This window comes from Xiphophorus maculatus, chromosome 4 (genome assembly GCF_002775205.1).
Source record: "Xiphophorus maculatus strain JP 163 A chromosome 4, X_maculatus-5.0-male, whole genome shotgun sequence".
Lineage (NCBI taxonomy): Eukaryota > Metazoa > Chordata > Actinopteri > Cyprinodontiformes > Poeciliidae > Xiphophorus > Xiphophorus maculatus.
The window spans coordinates 2,199,387-2,219,034 of record NC_036446.1 but is presented as its reverse complement, the minus strand read 5'-3'; the positions used below and the strand labels follow the sequence as shown (position 1 = coordinate 2,219,034).

The 19,648-nt window shown below is 37.4% G+C and overlaps 1 protein-coding gene across 2 annotated transcripts in view; it reads left to right on the top strand.

Moving 5' to 3' along the window:
- LOC102228385 (nuclear receptor ROR-alpha-like) overlaps positions 1-9,326 on the top strand; it is a 49,340-nt gene extending 40,014 nt beyond the window's left edge. For both annotated transcript variants that reach the window (XM_014472152.2, XM_023332711.1), the window contains 9 exons: positions 113-254; positions 577-827; positions 900-1,095; positions 3,255-3,376; positions 4,177-4,309; positions 4,605-4,712; positions 5,357-5,467; positions 5,540-5,652; positions 7,314-9,326. In XM_014472152.2, coding sequence (XP_014327638.1) covers positions 113-254; positions 577-827; positions 900-1,095; positions 3,255-3,376; positions 4,177-4,309; positions 4,605-4,712; positions 5,357-5,467; positions 5,540-5,652; positions 7,314-7,469 — 1,332 coding nt within the window. In that variant the 3' untranslated portion in view covers positions 7,470-9,326. The remainder of the gene's footprint in view (positions 1-112; positions 255-576; positions 828-899; positions 1,096-3,254; positions 3,377-4,176; positions 4,310-4,604; positions 4,713-5,356; positions 5,468-5,539; positions 5,653-7,313) is intronic.
- The last annotated feature ends 10,322 nt before the right edge of the window (positions 9,327-19,648 follow it).

The following is a 19,648-nucleotide window of genomic DNA, read 5'->3' as shown; positions in this document are numbered from 1 at the left end:
AAGTGAATTTTAAATCTTCTGTCCCCTTTAAAACTTTGGTTCTGGTTCTGAAGAAGGATCCGGTAAGCATTGTCTCTGAAGGATAACTTGAGTGTTTTGCCTCTGGTCTCAGGGTTTCTTCAGGCGGAGTCAGCAGAGCAACGCCTCGTACTCGTGTCCACGGCAGAAAAACTGTCAGATCGACCGAACGAGCCGGAACCGCTGCCAGCACTGTCGCCTGCAGAAATGCCTGGCTGCCGGCATGTCCAGAGACGGTGAGACACACACACACTGAAAACACCAAACGACCCACCCAACACCAACCGACCCACCCAACACCAAACGACCCACCCAACACCAACCGACCCACCCAACACACACTCACCTGCCTAAACACAGCAGGAGGGAAGTACGCACGCCGCACCAGGAATAGCCCATCTTTCTTGGTCCTAGAGCCGTGGGCAGCTGGTCCACCAGGAGGCGCCAAAGGGCCTTAAAGCTTTTAGTTCTGCCACTTCAGTTTGGACTATAAATCCAAATATTTCCCAGTTCCAAACATGAGTTAAATAGATGTTTTCTCGTCCCGCACTCTGGCAGCTGTGAAGTTCGGCCGCATGTCGAAGAAGCAGCGGGACAGTTTGTACGCCGAGGTCCAGAAGCACCGGCTCCAGCAGCAGCAGCAGGCGCCCAGCCGGACCTCCCTCAGCGTCGGCAGCCCCAGCCCGGACGAGGCCGAGCCGCCGTCCCCCCCGTATACGCTGTGCTCCGCGGGCCTCACGGACCCGGCAGACGACCCGGCCTGCTACACGGACCGGACCACACCAGACGGAGTATCTCTGACCGCCAAGGTCTGCAGCTGTAACTCCCACATTTGATCTGATTAGCAACCATTTCTGCATCAGTTATGTTGCTGTAAACAGGCAGAGTCGGGAGCAGGAGACACAAGATGTGGAGGTTTCTACCTGGACATCCAGCCGTCTCCGGACCAGTCCGGACTCGACATCAACGGAATCAAACCGGAGCCGCTGTACGACTACGGACACGGCGACGACTTCTTCCCTTACTGCTCCTTCAGCAACGGAGACGCTTCTCCAACCCTGACTTTGGCCGAACACGGTGAGTCCATCCTGCATCTCCTCAGAGAAACTAAACGGTTGTTACGTCCTGAGAATCTTTGACCAGAACCAAAGAGGATCAGGACAAAACGAGACGCTGGACAGAAGCAGCAGACCTGAGCTTCCTGTTTAGACTGGCCAGGTTCTGCAGGACTTTCAGGTTGGAGCCACTGATCCAAACTGGAACAGAACCAGAACATGAGTCCATTCTGAGAGAACACGTGGAGATGGTTGCTAGGGAGACGGATGGTTGGGTCTCCCTCATGGAACCGTTACAGAACCAGCACAGGTTGTAAAACGTTTGTCTGCAGCTGTAGGGAATCAAACATGGAGTGAATCTGTTTCAGCAGCAGCAGATGAAGAAGAAGAATGAGGAAAGATTGAGAAACCACAGAGGAAGAAAGCAGTTGGAGGTTCTGACTGCGGGCCGTTCGGCTCAGATTGGCTGCAGGTCCGAGGCTCATTAAAACCTCAGTTTGGTGATTAGTTATCGACTCGTTTCAGAGACATTTCAGCTTGATTTTATTTTCCCTGGAGATTTTCTGAATGATAAACTCCAAAACTCACCAAACAGGAAGTGCATCATCATCTGACTGAAGCTTGAACTCTTTCTCTGTTTTATTATATTAACTAAAAACAACAAATGGCTGCAGGTTCAGCTTTATTCTCATCTAATTAACTGCATAAGCATAAGTTTTCCCTCTAATTTCCATTCATGAATATTTATTTGGTGAAAAGGCTAAAATAATGCTGACAGGAAAAATGGAGGTTTATTATAAATGATGTCACTTTTATTTTTCAGGCAGATTTTCAATATTTTTGGGGGGTTTATTGAAGTTTTTTCTTTGGACTTTCATCGCATTTTTACTCATTTTCTAATTTATTTCTGAATTTCAGCTCATCAGATCGAGATAAATGATTTTAGAAATTTGGGATTTTTTCCACCAATCTTACTGCACCAACAAAACAACTGACCTGAAACGATTAATCAGATTAATGTTGATTAATCGCTATTTGAAATAATCGTCAACTAATTTAGTAATTGATTAGTCATCAACTGGAGTATTCAGACTCTAAAATATGCCAATTAAAGTGAACTCTGGTGCAGTTTGAATGCAAATGTGAACACCAAGCAGACTGAAAACCGTTCCAAAAGCAGGAAGTGGACTACAGTGAAGGGCATTCTGGGTAAATACAACCAGAACAAACATGCTCGCCTATCACTAGTGGGAAAAATAGCAGAAGAGAAATCCAACAGCTGCCAATATCTGACGCCACTCCATTTTTGTTTCCATTTGGTGAAGAAGGAAGTTGTGCTCAGTGTCTTCAGAGGTTTTTGTGTTGTTTCCTTCAGTGGTTTTAGTGCAGCGCCCCCGCAGGTGTGGAGGGGAACATGTTGTTCAAAGGGTTTGGTTGCTTTGACTCAGAGCAGAGAGAAAGAGAACCACAGCAGCTGGAGGTGGAACAACACGTTGCAGTTTTGGTTCCTAATGAGACCGAGTTTATCCTGACTGACCTGACTGAATGAGCCGACTTCTGCCGCTCATGTTGTAACGCCTTAAAAAAAATAGATATTGTTGGATGGACTCTAGGCAACTGGTTATATTACAAAAATTGTTTTGGTAGAAAAGCATATTTTGCAAACCAATTATATGTCTGTGAAAATCTCTTCATATCAAAACATCCTGAAGATCTGCACTGCAAAAAAACAAAATCTCACCAAGTATTTTGTCTACTTTCTAGTGCAGATATCTCAATACACTAACAAAACTAACTTACAAATAATTTTTCAGCAAGGTATAGAAGATTGTTTTACATCAATAATTCCTTCACATTGATGAAAAATACTAGTTCCACTGGCAAATTATTTCACTTGTAAAACGGGAAATTTTCTTACTTGGAAGTTAATTTCAAATTATTTGAAGTGTACTAAGATATTGCACCAGAAAGTAGACAAAAATACTCAGTAATATTTTGTACTTTTGCAGTGTGATGTCATAATATGTCTTTGCTACGTTGTTTTTGATGTGTGGAGCCGTTAGTTTCCTCTGAAAACGGTCCTGATCTGGACTGAAAACGAGCGAAAAATGACTCAGAGAAACAGAATCGGTCCATCTTTAGCTCTGAATAATTCTGAACTTTGTTTTTGTTTTGCTTCAGATCACTTGGCTCAAATCATCTGCAAGTCTCACCTGGAGACGTGTCAGTACCTGAGGGAGGAGCTGCAGGAAATGAGCTGGCAGAGATTCCTGCAGGAAGAGGTGGAGAAATATCAGAACAAGGTCCGTTCGCTCCATCCAGACCCCACGAAATGTTGTGTAGCTTCTAGCTTCTCTGACTTTCATTGTATGGAGCTCTGGTAGTGCCAATTTTTTTTTGATGGTTTTAATTTTTAGCAGTAAAAATAATTTTTTACACTTGATTGGAGACAAGTATAATATTTTCTTAGTGTTTTATTAGAATTGGATCAAAAACAAGCAATTTTAGACATGTAAAAATAAATTTATTAAGGGTTAGTAAGTAAAAACACAGGACACCCCCAGTTTTTGTAGATGATGTAGAGGTATTTCTTTTTACTTCTATAAATTTGCTAATGTCTCCTGCAGCTGCATCAATCTTTGCACAGGTAATGTGGATCTATGGTTTCCAAAAGTTTTCGGCCTTATTTACGGTATTCCTGAAAGGTTTATGAACTGCATAATGTAAAGAAATTCTCAAGGTCTTTCATTGTTTCCACTTCAACCTTCAGCCTAAATTGAAGGACAAAATTCAAATTACTTCATGTTTTCTCCTAATTTTCTCTGAAACTAAAGCAGATGCTGTGATAATACACTTCTGATGGAGTCTCCCAACCCTTTTGATACCAAGATTATTGAAATGGTATGAAATAGGATTGAAGTCACTGGAACAAAAAAAAATCTCTCTTTTTTCTCAGAAGTTTGACTTTAATCAGAATTGGATTTGTGTTGGTTATTTTGAACACATAAAACCCTGAGGGTCTTAAATCTGTTTCCATTTTCAGCCCGTTTTTACTGTTGCTCCGCCTCTTTTCTGAAACGGCTTCCTGTTGTTCCCCGTTCAGCCACAGGAGGCGATGTGGCAGCTTTGTGCGGTGAAGATCACAGACGCCGTCCAGTACGTGGTGGAGTTCGCCAAGCGCATCGACGGTTTCATGGATCTCTGCCAGAACGACCAGATCGTGCTGCTGAAAGCCGGTGAGCAAACCTTTAACCGATACTAAATAAGTTCCAGATTATTTCAGTAATCGATTACAATTGATCTGATTAATCGTTTCAGCCTAAGTTGAGTTTTTATTTATTGCTTAATAAAGCTCTAAAAAGAGAATAAGTAAATAAAAAAAATAAACCTCATACACTATCAGATACTTCAAATCATTTTGTTCTTTATTCCTATTTAAATTGTTGCAACTTTGCATGTGAATCAGTTGGACTGAGGTTTTCTAAATCTCTTCCCTCTTGTTGGACTGAACTCTTTATTTTTTCCTGACAGGATCTTTAGAGGTCATCTTCGTACGAATGTGTCGGGTTTTTGACTCCCAGAACAACACCGTCTACTTCGATGGGAAATTTGCAAGTCCTGACGTTTTCAAATCATTAGGTTAGTAACTCATATTTATTTTTGAAAATGTAAAAAATATTCTTCTTTTAAATGTTTTTCTAATATCTCTGGGTTGAAAATCACAGATTTAGACATTTGGTTGTCCATTTATCGTATTGTTTATCACTTATTGTGATAAATTTCTTATTGTAATAATTCAGATTTATTATTGTCACGCTGTTTAAAACCTCCTTAAACTCTCTGTATTGTTGGGATTGTTAGGTTTTACAGTTTTTCCACTGTTTGTTTAATGAAAGTACCAATAAATATCAATTAATTTGAAAATATGATTAAATTGAGTTAGTATGTGCAGTTTAATGATACATATCACACTTATTTTTGTGACTAAAGAAGTGTATTACAAATGGGTACACTGCAAAAATGCTAAATCTTACCAAATATATTTGGTCTAGTTGTATCCTTTTTGTTCAAATGAACTAAGATATTTGCACTGAAAACTAGACAGAAATACTTGGTAAGATTTTGTGTTTTTGCAGTGAATGTTTCTCAATAAGTAGTTCTTATCACTTTCATTGTTATCACAAAATATCGTGCTGAAACTTTAAGTAATTAAGCCCAAGCTAGAGTTAAATTATAAATCTAAGTCAGTTTTTTAGAGTGAATCCTTTGCGTCTTTCCGTCAGGCTGCGATGATTTGATCTCGTCGGTGTTTGACTTCGCTCAGAGCATGTGTTCGCTGCAGCTGACCGAGGAAGAGTTCGCCCTCTTCTCCGCGTTCGTTCTGCTCTCTGCAGGTACGTCCTCCCTCCGCTCTCTCCAACCGTTCTGTTTTTTAGTGTTTATCTGTGTGTATGTGCTCGTTGCAGACCGGTCGTGGCTGCGGGAGAAGCTGCAGGTGGAGAAGCTGCAGCGGAAAACCGAGTCGGCCCTGCAGCACGTCCTGCAGAAGAACCGCAGAGACGACGGAGTTCTGGAGAAGGTATGACGGAGAGCTAAACGTGCCAACAATCAGGTTTTAAAACAAGGCATTTAAAGAAATCTTTTTATGCATTTAAAAGAAATGTGAAGATCATTATTATGAAGAGATATGTTGTTAAATAACCTGATATCTTCTGTGTTTTTTTTAAATATATCTAATAGTTTTCTAAGTTGAGGAAGATATTTTAGGTTTATGCTTCTTCCTGCTCCTTTTCATTCATAATTTCTTCCAGTTAAACTGTTCATATTTATTATTGAGTGAATGAAATAAAAAGAAAGTGAAAATATTTCAGAGAAAAATCCTCCATGCTAAATTAAACTGAGGTTATGCTGCTTCCTAGTGGAAAATATCGGAATTGCAACCAATTTAAGTTTTATTATTAATCATTATTATGATTTGTCTTAGTCTGTTTCATTAGAATAAACATAAAATGAAAATCCAGTTAAAATAAAACATGACACAAAGACACAATCAGTGCAACATTCTCTACACTTTGTGTTTATTTTCTAAAAAATTAAGATTTTTGTTTTCCTTTTGCATGAAAATACTGTAAAAAATAATCCAATATATAGAGTTCGCTTCAGTTCATCGGATTTGACTGACTGGATTTTGCTGCACTGCAAAAACAAAAAAGTATTTTTCTCCAGTTTCTACTACAAATATTTTAGCTCACTTCAAATGAGACAAAACTAAATTTAAGGTAATTTTTAATCTAATATAGGAACCTGTTTTAAATCAATAATTCCATAATATTGATGAAAAATACAAGTTTCACTCAGATTATTTCATTATTTCTGACATTTTTTCATGTTTCCCACCAATATTAAGGAATTATTGACGTAAGATCACACACAACCAAATATGCAAATACAAATTCTTTGTAGTTTAATGTACAATTTTTATTATATGAATATGGAGGTTGCAAGGTTGATTATATTAATATGTAGGCAGGAATATCCACTTACTCTTACTGTATTTTATTTATAAATATGTATTTTAATGGTTAAAAATAGCCAACCAGGAACTGGAGCTGTAAACTCTATGAGAATAAAATGGGATTAAAATCAAAATATTATGAGTTTATTCTCATAGTATTATCACTTCAGTCTGATGAAGAGTTGGGGAGTAACTGGATACATTTACCTGAGTAACTTTTTAGAAAAACAAACTTTTTGGAGTATTTTTACTGCACTTTCTGGATTTTCTGCCCACTGAAAGAAAAACCAACATGTTTTAACCAGAAGTCCACCAGACTCAGAAACGCGCCTGATCTGTGTTTGGTTAAAGTTTCATACATTTTGGAAACATTTCTTTTGCCTGATTTTATTTTATTTTTTTAGTTATTGTCATGTTGGTCCTTTAAATACCAACATTTCCACTTAACTTTATATTTTGGTCCGTCTGGTGATGGATCATTTAAATATTAAGTGATTGATAATTTGATCAGTATGACTGAGTAGCCTCTTCAGTAACTCTCATAATTTTTACTTTTGAGTAATTTAGTTCTTGAATGGGAACTTTTACTCTGATCTGAGTAGAACATGTTTCCACTCTGCCCTCTCTGTATTTTCCCAGGTTGGCCTAACGCTCCGTTACGCTTCCTGGTCTCGTTATTTCAGTAAAAACGTTGTTTTCTGTTTTGTTTTGCGTTTCCTGCTCAGCTGCGGTGCAAGGCGTCGGCGCTGCGCGCTCTCTGCGGCCTCCACTCAGAGAAGCTCGCGGCGTTCAGAACCGTCTACCCAGACGCGGTCCGAACGCTCTTCCCTCCGCTCTACAAGGAGCTGTTTGCTGCCGACCTGGACGGGACTCTGCACTGAACGCCAGAACCGGTCCGGTCCCAGCAGGACTAATCCTGAGGAATCTGATTTTATGGTTGCACTACTGCACTGATCCGGGAGCAGCAGCACCCTGGAGGTTCTGGTGCTGGAAACATGTGGACTACTGCAGGACTGCTGACTCACACCGCGCTGACTGAGCAATAACGTCCGAGCTACTGATTCATCCTGAAACTCAGGCTTTTATACAGAAAACCCAGTTTCTTGTACAGATTGTTAAGCGGTTTTAGTTTCTTTCTCTCTCCGTATCGAAGTTCAGCTGGAGGAGATTCATTTTCTCCAGCTGAAATTTCTCTGCTTTTGAGTTTCAAATCACTTTTGATGCAAATCCAGGCAAAAATAAATCCCAGAAACGACACTAAGCTCATTTATTTACCTGATGGATATTTTATAACACCTACTGAACCTGGTTTCATGTTCGGCTTTGAGATTCAGTTTCCTCGACTCCATAATTAACAGCAATATTTAGCCAAGAGAGAAAAACAGGGGTTAATTTTTCAAAGTTATATTTTCTCCATTTTATTCAATCATTTTTAAATGTCACAGTTTGCCTTGAACTAAATATTTACTTCAGAGATAGCTATATAGTTAGTTTGCTAACTAAAAATTTAGCTTACGCTTCGCTGAGTGTTTAGCTAGCGCTGAGCTAAATGTCTCTAGTTAGCTACTTAAAAATCATGCTAAAGTTGGCTAACTACTTAGCTACCATAAGCTAAATATTTAATTAGTAATCTAAATAGCTAATGCAGAACTGGCTAACTGTTTAAATCAGAGCTACGTACATATTTAGCCACCAAGCTAAATATTTAGTTTGAAGTTAATTTAGTTAGCAAATAAATACTTAGCCTAATTAAATATTTAGTTTGAAAATGTGACATTACAGAGGAAATATATAAGTGAGTGAAAAACATGATGATTGATTGTTAGCAGCTGAAAATGTCCAAAACAGCTTTCCGTAGATCAGCAGCCATGTTGTTCAAAGATGCAGCTGCAAGAGTGAAGAACAAATTTTCCCTCCACTTTTCTAAAAATGTTTTCGCATATTCAAAATGTTTAGCAGTTAAATAAATAGGTTTTGTGTCATAGTTGCAAATCTTTTAGTGTAAAACAACAAATTAATCTGAAAACCAGGAATTTACTAATATTTTTAATGTTTTTGATCATTTGGCATTATTCATTTTCATACAAAACTCCTCCTAAAAAGTGTTTAAATATTTCCAGATGAGGTTAAAGTTCACACAACCTTTCGGTTATGATGCAAAAGCTGCAACGATTATAAAGCAATAAACTCCAACCTGGATTGTTTTCTGGTAAAAATGTTTAAAAGATAAAAATATTGTCTAGTTATAAATAATCTTTGTGGTAAGGATTAAATGTGTACTTTTATAGATTTTCAATAGATTTTCATCCATCCCAGCTGTTCCAACACAGAGCAGATCCAGAGTTTTATTTAGGTAATTTAATAAACTGCATTTCTGACTAAATATTTATCTAAATATTGATGTCCAAACTAATCCAGGTTCCTGGTTAAATCCTCAGAAATGCTCAGATTTGAGTCAAAATGAACTCAAGCAAATGTTTTCTTCCATTTTCCACAAATATTCAGGTGAATAAATTATGATGTCATAAATGTTTTATTTCAGTAATCAAAAACTTTATTTCTGTTCATTTCAGTGATTCTGACAATTGATAAAAAAAATTAAAATATTACACCTAACAGTTTTCAAGGATTTCTCTGTTGAAAGCAACGACAAATTACTAGCAGGAAATTGTTTTTTTCTCTAAATGCTTGTGCATTAAAAGTAAACTTTTTGTTTTTTAGGAATATTGAAATCAAGCAAAAAAAAATTTATATTTACTGCCGATCTGCAGACAGCAGCAGCAAACCTGCAGCGCCCCCTGCTGGAACTGAAGTGCAACATCAATTTTCCTCCTCATTTTATCATTTTTCAGTTTAATTTGAAAATCATTCTTTCATTTAGGTTTTCTGTTGAATCAAAAACATGCAGCATCTCTCCACTCAGGTCAATAGTTTTACTAGCAATATATGAAAAATAAGCAATAAGCTGTAAGGAAAAACTATATTTTGTAATCAATAAACATCACCTGTGAAATATTCAATAAATTATAAATATTTCTGATTTTTTGGATGCATAAACTATTTAAACCTAAACTAGGATCAAAACATGAAAGTCCAGATTCTTCTTCGTTGGTGGTTAAGGAACGTCTTTAACAGGATTTTAAATTTTAAATCTTTTGAATATAAAAAAGCGTATTTAAATTAATTTGCACTTTCTCTAAACCTACATCCACAGAACGAGTCACTTTGTTCCATTATGATTTCATTTGTATGTAAAATAATCCAAATTAACACTGAAGGTAGAGAGGTTCTTTAAACGAGTAAAGATTCAAAACTCACATAATTCCACCAAACTTTTACTTTTAGAAAATTATTCAATTTCAGTAAAGTCATTTTTTTAACCTTTAAGGATAAGATACACTCTGGCTTATAGAGAATTTAAGAGGTTGAGTTTTTGGTGTAAATCTAAGTGTCTTTTTTTCTGTCTATAGTGGTCCAAATATGCTGTTGTGCATTTTTTTAAGAAAAAGTGACCCAGATTCTGATTTCATTGCTGATCCTAAAAGATTTTACAAACTGGATGTTTTTCTTTGATACGGCAAATAAATCCAAAATGATTTATGAATCCCTTTCTTGCAAAAGGAAAAAAAAGAACTACTTGCAGCTATGCATTAAACTTTTTTTTTTTTTTATCACAATATAACTTTCAAAACCTGTATTATTTAATAGGTTATATCAATATATGTTCAATATATTTTCAAAAGTTATATTGTTATATTTATAAACTAAAACCAAGTCTTAAACTTTTGAAACTCAGATATTTCCCGGGTTTTAAAATAGAAAATTTAAACATTTTTCTAGCAAATTTTTAACTTTTCAAACTCAGAAATTTTGAGCTTTTTTGGCAAAAATTAACTTTTTATTTCTCTGTCTACAATGGTCCAAATTCACCACTGTAAATACTTGCTATAAACGCAAATCAGTGAAATAAAAGACTCCCAAAGTAAGTTTGTGACACATCTAATTGCTTGTTAGCATAACTAGCTAATCAGCTAACTGATGCATTGATCCAGATGAGGTGAAAACGAGTTGCTGAAACTCAAACTGAGCTTCAGAACCAGGAAGAACAGAAAATAACTTGACTTTAGATGCAGCACGATTGGTGATATGTGATGAGGATAGGAAAGTCAAAGGCTAAATTCATAACAGCTTTGAAAAATGTTGGTCGGTGCAACATTAAGATGGCAGAAATTTGGCCTAACCAACATTAAAGCAAATATTTATGCTGCCTTATATCAAAGCTGGTGGTGGCAGTGTAGTGCTGTGGGGATATTTTCTTGGCACACCTTTAGGTGCTTTAATATCAGCTGATATTATTTAACTCCCTTTCTGTGTGAGAAATCCAAACCTACGCGTCACAGAGCTCAAATCATCTCAAACTGGATTCTTGAACATGGTTTAACCATTATCAAAATGGTCAAACGGTTATTTTCCACTATTAAAGTGGTAAATAACTACTTTTCCAATGAAAATTAAACCTTTAAGAAGATCTAAAAGAGCAAAAGAGGGAAAAAACATATTTTCTGCACACAGATGAGGATTTGCTGCTAAAATAGACCCTCTGCACAGCAGTAGAGCTAAAACAAAATGTCCTGTACTAAAAGACAAAACTCAATCAAATTCAGATATCTGGGTTTTATTTGCTGCTTTTTGTTAATTGTTGTGTTTATTTATAATTCAGTTTCGATCCAGTCAGTTTATGAAACATGATTTAAAATGCCTTTAACAAACAGCTAAGTGATGTAATCATCATTATCTGCAGAAACTGCATAATCTCAGATAAAAAACAGACAGATTAAAGTTTATCTCATTGTGTGACTAAATTAAACATTGTCCTAACATAAATGTATTCTCTGATGTGCTATTTTCTGCTAAGTTATAAAGTTGTGTTGACCTAGCTTCACCTAACATGCTAGCAAACAGCTACACTAAACAGTTACGGTACCTTATCAGCTTATTGCGTTTTTATTTATTTTACAACTTGGCCATTAAAACTTTAAATTGCAAAAAATAAAGCATAAATATATCTTCAGTAGGCCACCATGCAGATGCTGTGCTGCTAATTCAAACCACAGAACTACAGGTGAGCTAGGTTAGCATGTAGCAGCTAGCTAACTGAAAAAGAGACAAATTTTGAACTTCTTTCTTATAAATTATTTTAAACTGAAAATCCTGAGTTTGAAGGATGTTGGGTGTACATAAATATATTGATAAAGAATAACTTTGTGCCTGTTTTATACATAAAAAAAGATTGCTGCTAGCATTTTTAGCAGGCAGCATTCAGGCATCCATCCAGTTCAGGTGGCCAGTTTGTGTGTTTTTAAATAAATCCAGTTGGTGTTCGATGGTGTGACTTTTATAACAGTGGAAGTTAACAACAATCCAGATATTTTAAGGTAATATTTGCAGTTTGATGTTCTAAAAATAGAGCATAAATTAATTAGATAAGGTCCCATTTGGAGCTTTGATAAGATTATATTGATCGGTAATTGCCGGGACGCTGGCCACATTTCCCTCCTTTTTCCGTCTGACTCCGGCCAACAGCATGAATATAAAATTGCCTCACAAATAATTCCTGACACTTGGAATACACAACCCAACAAATGATGCATTCCAAATAGTTCATTATGATATTAATACTGCACAAAGCGACAATGTCTCCCTGATGAACTGCGCCGCCTAAATGCTGAGTGGATTTTTTCTGCTTGTTTTATTTGTTAATGGAGCTGGCTGCACCCACTGGGGTGACATTTCTTAAAATGCACTTAAATTTATTTTTGATTGACCTTTGCTTTTAATGGCTGAGAGCTTACAGGAGAAATCATAAATCCATTTTTCTTCTTTATTGGACCTGTGAGGCTACATAATTAGTTATCAAGATTTTCTTAGCTGCATTTCTCCAACATTTCTTACTAAGTTCCACACTTTGGGCCAAAGGTGTCCAAAAAATTTTCTTCTACTTTTTCAACAATAAACTAAGCATGCAATACTTTAACTAAAATATACAGTAGTAGGATTTGTTGTTAGAAAAGCATAAATTAAATTATTCTAGATGAAAAATTCAAGTTCAGCTTATCAAAAGTAATTTTGCAGTTTAATCAATCAGTAAAATCAGGGTTTTGTTTTTTTTAAATGCTTGCTGTGATCAGCCAACTTTATTAAATTGATTAAAAGTCACTGATCCCTGCAAGAACATGGAAAAAGTGTTATTATTCAAAGAAATAAATTGTGATGTTTCCAATATTTTTTGTACTGTAAGAAGATTTTCCTTTGTGATAATTATGTCCTAATTAAAAATATAAAGTCGCCATTTATTGGAGGCCGAATTTGTAAAATTCGTGAACTGAAGTCGGAGGGCTGCACATGACCAGCCCTGGGGCCACAAATGCCCCCCAAACCACACCTTGAACCCCCCTGGTCCAGACAAAGGACGGTCCTTGTTAGCGTTTTATCTTTCGGATTATTCAGGTTGGGTTTTACGGCCAGATGTGAAAGTTTGTGTTAAAACTTTCCATTTATGCAGAATTCATTTTATTAAATGCAAATTAAAGTAACAGATTTTCCTAAAACAGAACAAAACAAATGTATAAAGTTCAGATAGTTTGGAAATGAAAAGTCAACCAGGTTTCAAATGTTTTTCTTAAAAATAATGACATTTTAACCACGACTGAATGTCAAACATATGAATTTGCCACTTTTTGTTTTCTGTGAAAATTTTTACTAATCATAATTTATTTTATGTTGTTTATAGGGACAGTTTTTGTAGTTTACTGAAACTGTAAACTCATCTTTTGTTATCAGGGTATTAATTTAACTACATTATGTTGTATGTTTTATTACTATCTAAGGCAATAAAGGAAAAAACAACTGATTTCTGTTTAAGTGGGTTTATTTGTCCTTTAGTATAAAGAAAAGCTTCGTTCACTGGGGTCTGAACAGAAAATACGTTTTTATTTGTCATATTTTAGCAGGTTTGTTGTGAATCAAACTGGATTTTATTAAAAATAGTCACAGTTTCTGCATCATTGTAGTTCCGGTTCCCGCCAGTAGATGGCAGTGCAGTTCAGCAGTGCTCACTGAAACGTGCAGCAGAGGAGGAGTTGGGGTAAAATCTGCAGAGCACAAACTGCTTGGCTGGTTTTTGTTTGTCAGGATCATGTTTTTTTTGTCCCCTGTTGGTAAAATGACTGGAAGGAGAATCAAGATGTTTGTTTTGATTTAATATTTAAAGCTTCAGTTCGGAGTTCTGCTTCAGAAAACAGAGAAAAGCTGAGAGAAAAAACGGTTTAGTTTTCCTGAAGGTAGTTTTACTCAAATAAACCATAAAAAGCTAAAAAGCTTCATTCAGAAACAAAAGCAACAAACAATAAAATAAAACAATTATTAAACATTCGGGAAAGAGGTCATTTCAGCAAACAGCTTTAAATGATGTCATGTGGTTGCTATGGAAACAGAGTTGGCAACCTGAAATATTCAACCCCCACCAACAATCCACCCACCCACCCACCCACCCATCCATCCATCCATCCATCCATCCATCCATCCATCCATCCATCCATCCATCCATCCATCCATCGTTTCTAGAAAATTTGTGACTTTTGAAACTCAGAAGTGTTTTTTTCAAGGCAGTTTTTGAGATTAAAATTCTGACAATGATCTCAAAACTTTCAACTTTGGAAAGAAAAGTTTTCTAGAAAAAAAAGAAAATTTTTGAGTTGTTTAAAATTTTCTAGAAAAAACTGATTAATATCAGAAATATTGGAGAAAATAATGTGGAAATTTTTGATTTCCAAACGTTGAAAACATTTTGAACTCAGAAACTGTCTTGTTTTTTCTAAACAATTTCAGAGACGTTTTGGCAGAAATTCCCTCCTACTGTTTCTCTTCCTCGCTATAAAACACTGTTGTAGTTTTCAGACAGTTTAATGAATTATTTAAAAGTGGATTTTGATGCAAATGGCTCCCAGGAATCCTCTTTAGCACACAACGGGCCCCTGGCTGGCAGTTCTGCATGGATGCTGTTGCATTTTTCAAAAGCTTCTGTTGTTAGAGTTCCGGCCATATTTAAACAAAAACCTGCAGCCCAAACTGGGAGCTCTCCCAGTGAAAAAGAGAACCAGGAAGACGATGTCTAACCCAAAAGACGAGCTCTTCAAGCTGCTGCTCCTCCCCAGTGAGGAGGACGAGCCGGGTGGCGATGGCGGCGCCTCGCCGAGGAGCAACACGCGCCTGCAGGCCGCCATACGGGAGACTGGCTTCAAACTGCCAACCAAAACCCGGCGCCCGGCCGAACTGGGCCCGGTGCTCGTCAACAACTGGGTCACAAGCAGACTGAGCCCGTCCAGGAAACTGAAAACGGCTTCTGGCCGTGCAAGACACGAGTAAGTAAGTACCTGCAGGAGCGCCGGTTCGCCGTGGGACGAATGTGACCTAATCAAAGCCGTTTGGTTTCCAGAAGCTGCCAGGCGATGGACGACGGCGGCGACATCTACCCGACCGGACGCATGTCCAGGAGCTTCATCCTGAGGAGATCCATCCGGCAAACCTTCAAGCTCTGATGCGTCAGGAAATAAAACTGCTTGGATCCAAACATTTCAGGCTGGTTGTGTTGAAACGTAGCAGAGAAGCTTTACAAATGTGAGGCTCGGGGGCCACTGGAGGCCCCCAGAATGGATTCTCTGCGGCCGCGAATGAAACAAATTTGTCCCGTCAGCGGAGGATGATGATGCCGATGGAGAACTATTTTCTTCCAATTTTAGAACAAAGGTATGAACCAAAAATTAAAATCATCACATGAATGTTAGTTACTCTGACAGAGAGTTAGAGGCAGGCTAAGAAATGTTTTATTATAAATCATAAAATTACATGAATGAAGTCAGACTGGAAGAAAGTCAAAAATAATATAAGAATGAAGTTATAAAATTATCAGAATAAAGTCATAAACCTTTGGGAATAGTAGAGAATAAAGTCAAAATTGTACAAGAAGCCATAAGTCTTACAATAAAATAATAAAATTACGTATGTTTTATATTCTCCTATGAAGTAATATGAAAACAATGTAAAACTAATAACAATAGTCATCAAATTTTGAGAAACAAATTTATGACTAGTTGATAATAAAGTCAAAATTATGAGAATAAGGTCATAAAGTTATAATAACTATTTCAAATGAAACAACAAAGAATTAATTTCTGTTGTCCCTTTAATGTCCTGGTAGATAAAACCAGTTTTATCTAATCTGCTTTTAATTACGTTATTAAAACTTGACTAAATATAACAAGTGTTTTCAAATAGAGGATGACCCAAATCATGTTTTTTATTTCTAACAATAAATTAAATCTTCATTTTTATTCAATCAAACCCAAAATAGATGAAGTTTAGTAACTACAATAATTTCCACATTCCTACAAAAAACTACTTTATTTGTTTAAAATATTTCATGGATAGTTTATTGTTGGGCATGAATATCAAATTCTAAATGAACCTTTTGGATAATTCCTGCGTTAAAGCGTGAGATGCAGAGCCGGTGCCGCGGGTCCGGTTCTGATGCGTGTTCGCTCTCTGCCAGCTCACATCCATCTCGTTAAGCAGTCACACCTCCCAGAAGGCCGCGCTCCGCCTGCTCGCTGTTTGCCCGATAATTAGAGCCGCAGGCCCGGATGAAGCGGACTTTGTTTTTTCACAGCCTGGCTGTGAATATAAAGGTTCTGCTGGTGTCCAACTGCGCCGATCTGAACGGACTTAACAGAACCTGTCAGCTCCAGACACAACAGGAAGCAATTCAGTGATCAACAGGAACTTTCCTGCATCTGCTTCTTTAGACGCATTCCTGCAGGAATTTACGCTTCCTTTTCCTGATTTTCCCACTGAACCAAACCTCTTACAACAGGAAGTAAGATGAGCTGCCATTAATACGCAGATGACACTGAGCCTTACGTCTGAGAACAGAAACAGAACTGAAGTTATTATCTTTGGCCCCAAAGAGGGACGATCTAGAGTCGGCGCACAGATTCAGTGACTACAGCGAGAAACTAGAGATCAGGCTGAGATCTGGGCCAACGCTGCAAAAATACTAAATATTACCAAATATTTTTAGTCTAGATTCTAGTGCCAATATCTTAAAGTCAGCTTGTTTTTAGTCAATCATTCCTTATTTAATACTGATTAAAACTTTACTAGTTAAACAAGATATTTTTCCATATTATTGACCCTTTGGTCACTGGAAGTACCGGAGTTAGTCCATTGAGCATTTCTACCTATACAGTCTAGAGATAGGCCAAATGACCTGAAGGATTTTATCTAGCAGGTGCTTTTGTTCTGTAAATGGGGCCATTACCTTATAAGTACCCTGGTAACGGCCTCAACGCATCTCACAGTTGCACAATTGTTCCTTAGACTTCGACTGACTTTGTTGTCATTTTCAATGCACAGGGTGTATACGCTCAGACATGCTGACCCTCCACACGGCTTCACATTTTCCTCCTCATGTTTTAGAAGCAAACCCGTCGGCTGTCATGGCTTCCTTTAGGTTGAAAAGGCAAACATTTCATAAAAAAGAGAAATCTCACGAGGAAGCAGAAAACCTGGAAGGCAGCGCTGGACGTAATTTCCTGCAGGAGACGCAGGTTTTCTGAAAACCAGAGGAAAATGATGTAAACAATCCAAGGAAGGAGAATCATTCATCATTACTATAAAATAATCTCAAATCATCATGGGAATTAAATAAAAAGTTTATAATCTACAGAAAACAACATTTCAAACACAGGAAATATTAAGGTCAGCTAAATGGACCTTACCAAGCTCCGCCCACAACCGACCCACCTGACCACAAGTCTCACAAACAAAGTTGTTTCTATGGAAACATGACAAGTTGTTTCTATGGAAACATGACTGATTAGTGAATCATTTCTATCGGATTTTCACAATATATCAGCTACTAAATGGACAGAGGAACTAACAAGTTCATGTCATCAACTGGGAGGAGGTTACTGGTTTCTCAGTCACAAGCTGGTTGCAAACCTGAGGCCAGCAGGTGTCAGTCAGTTATGGTAGATCTGAACTTTGACCTCAATATGAGAAGCTACAGACTGATAGGAGGAACCAAAGAGCTCTGTAAAGGTAAAGGCAAATCTTCTGAAGTTGGGATATAATTAATTTAATTTCACATAATTACCGCGGTAGAAGCCATTTGTTTGTTAAAATTTTATGAAATATATTTATTCTGTTTGATGTTTGTTGTGAATGACGTAAACTCACAAACTAACGAGGTAATTAGTCCAACGTTTAGAAACTACAGCGGCTGTAATGAGCCACAGCAAAGGGAAACAAAGGTAAAATAACCTGAACAGGTGATCAACTCAAAACCACTCCTACCTTTTTACTCTCTCTCTCTTTGTAGTTTAAGCACACCTGTTACCGTGGCAACCGCCTGCGTCCCGCAAGACGAGCAAAGATTACGGTAAAAACAACATTCAGTTCGTTACGATATCAAGTTTCCAGGCTTGATATTTATTTCTCGATTATTAATCAGCGCTTCCCTGAACACAGCGATGGTTGACTGACTAGCTGTACTTGGTGCTAACGTGGCTAACAGAGTAACAGTTTAGTCCAAAGCCTTTTCTGCTAAAATAAAATCTTTAGTGTATGTCAGATACAGACACATTGCATATTGATCTGTTTAGCTAACGTCAGACTGTGTAGCAGACAGGCTTCAAGGTGTAGAAGTTGTATCAGTTCTGCCTTTATGCTGTTCTTAGCTAACGGGAAGCTAAGTGTGTTTGTGAGACCAGGTAGAATGGGCATCAGCCAATGAAAAGCGGCCCTGTTATAAGGTCCATAAACCAACTTATCGGATGTATTGATGATTTCAATGATGACAAAATGTAATATTAGTTTCTGGTTCCTCAGTTGGTGACTATATGTTGTTTTTATGACTTAATTTTTGTTTTCAATTCAGTTCAAATGTAAAGATTTGAACTGAATTGTACATTAATTGTACAATTTAATTGTACATTAAACATATTTTTGTGTTTTTATTATTTAAAGCCCTTTAATCTGCCATTTTGTTGATGAAATTTGCAAAACAAATAAACTTGATTGATTGATAGAATATTAAAGAGCAGCTTGTATTTAGATGTGAACATGCATGTAAATAGGAATCAAATTGTATTCAATAAGCACATTTCTATGTTTACATCCAAATTTTAAAGATTTTTACAGTGATATGCTGCAGTATATGCATTGGAAAATGGTCAAGTATTTAAAATAATCTCTCATATGCCAAACAGTCCATGTGACATTTTTGATGTTTGGATCAAAATTCAAGGTCAAAATCAAGATACATCTTTGGTATTATTGTTCCATTTATTGCCACATTAATATACTTTCCTATAAAATATGATTTTTAAAAATCACTGGGACAGTCAGGTTATTTGTCATCCTCCCACATAAAGAATCGTTTCGTTTTGTTCGGCCTCCCCGTCTCGCTCTCTCTCAGCCGTATGTGTGGCAGGTGGATTTCCTGTCTTTGTAATTAGAACCAAATTAGGTTAAACTGCGTTTCTTCCCTCACCATCGTGTTTTTGTATGAAAAGATGTTAAGAGCACAGACATAAAGTTTACAGCGCAGACACAGAGCCACGCTGGGCAACATGATTCTTTGTTCACAAAGATAAATCATTCTCACTGCTCACTCAACGCTCCTCTTCAAGCACAACTACATGTTATACCTGCAGTTCACATCGAGCTGCACAGCAGAGCAACGCAGTGGGGTTTCATCTTGACTCCTACCTTGATGCAGGAGGTCAGGGGGCTTATAATACCCTGGGGGAAACCCTGGATATATGTAAACACATCAGTGACTCCTGGATTCCTGGGCTTCTCACCCCGTCTCTAAGGGAGCCCAGAGACCCAACGGAGAAAAGCCCTCCAGTATAACAAGGCAGTTCCCAGGAGGGGCACTCTCCAGTACCCCCTCCAAGGACTTAAAAAGGTGGGTAAACAGTCAGAACCCGACCCAAAC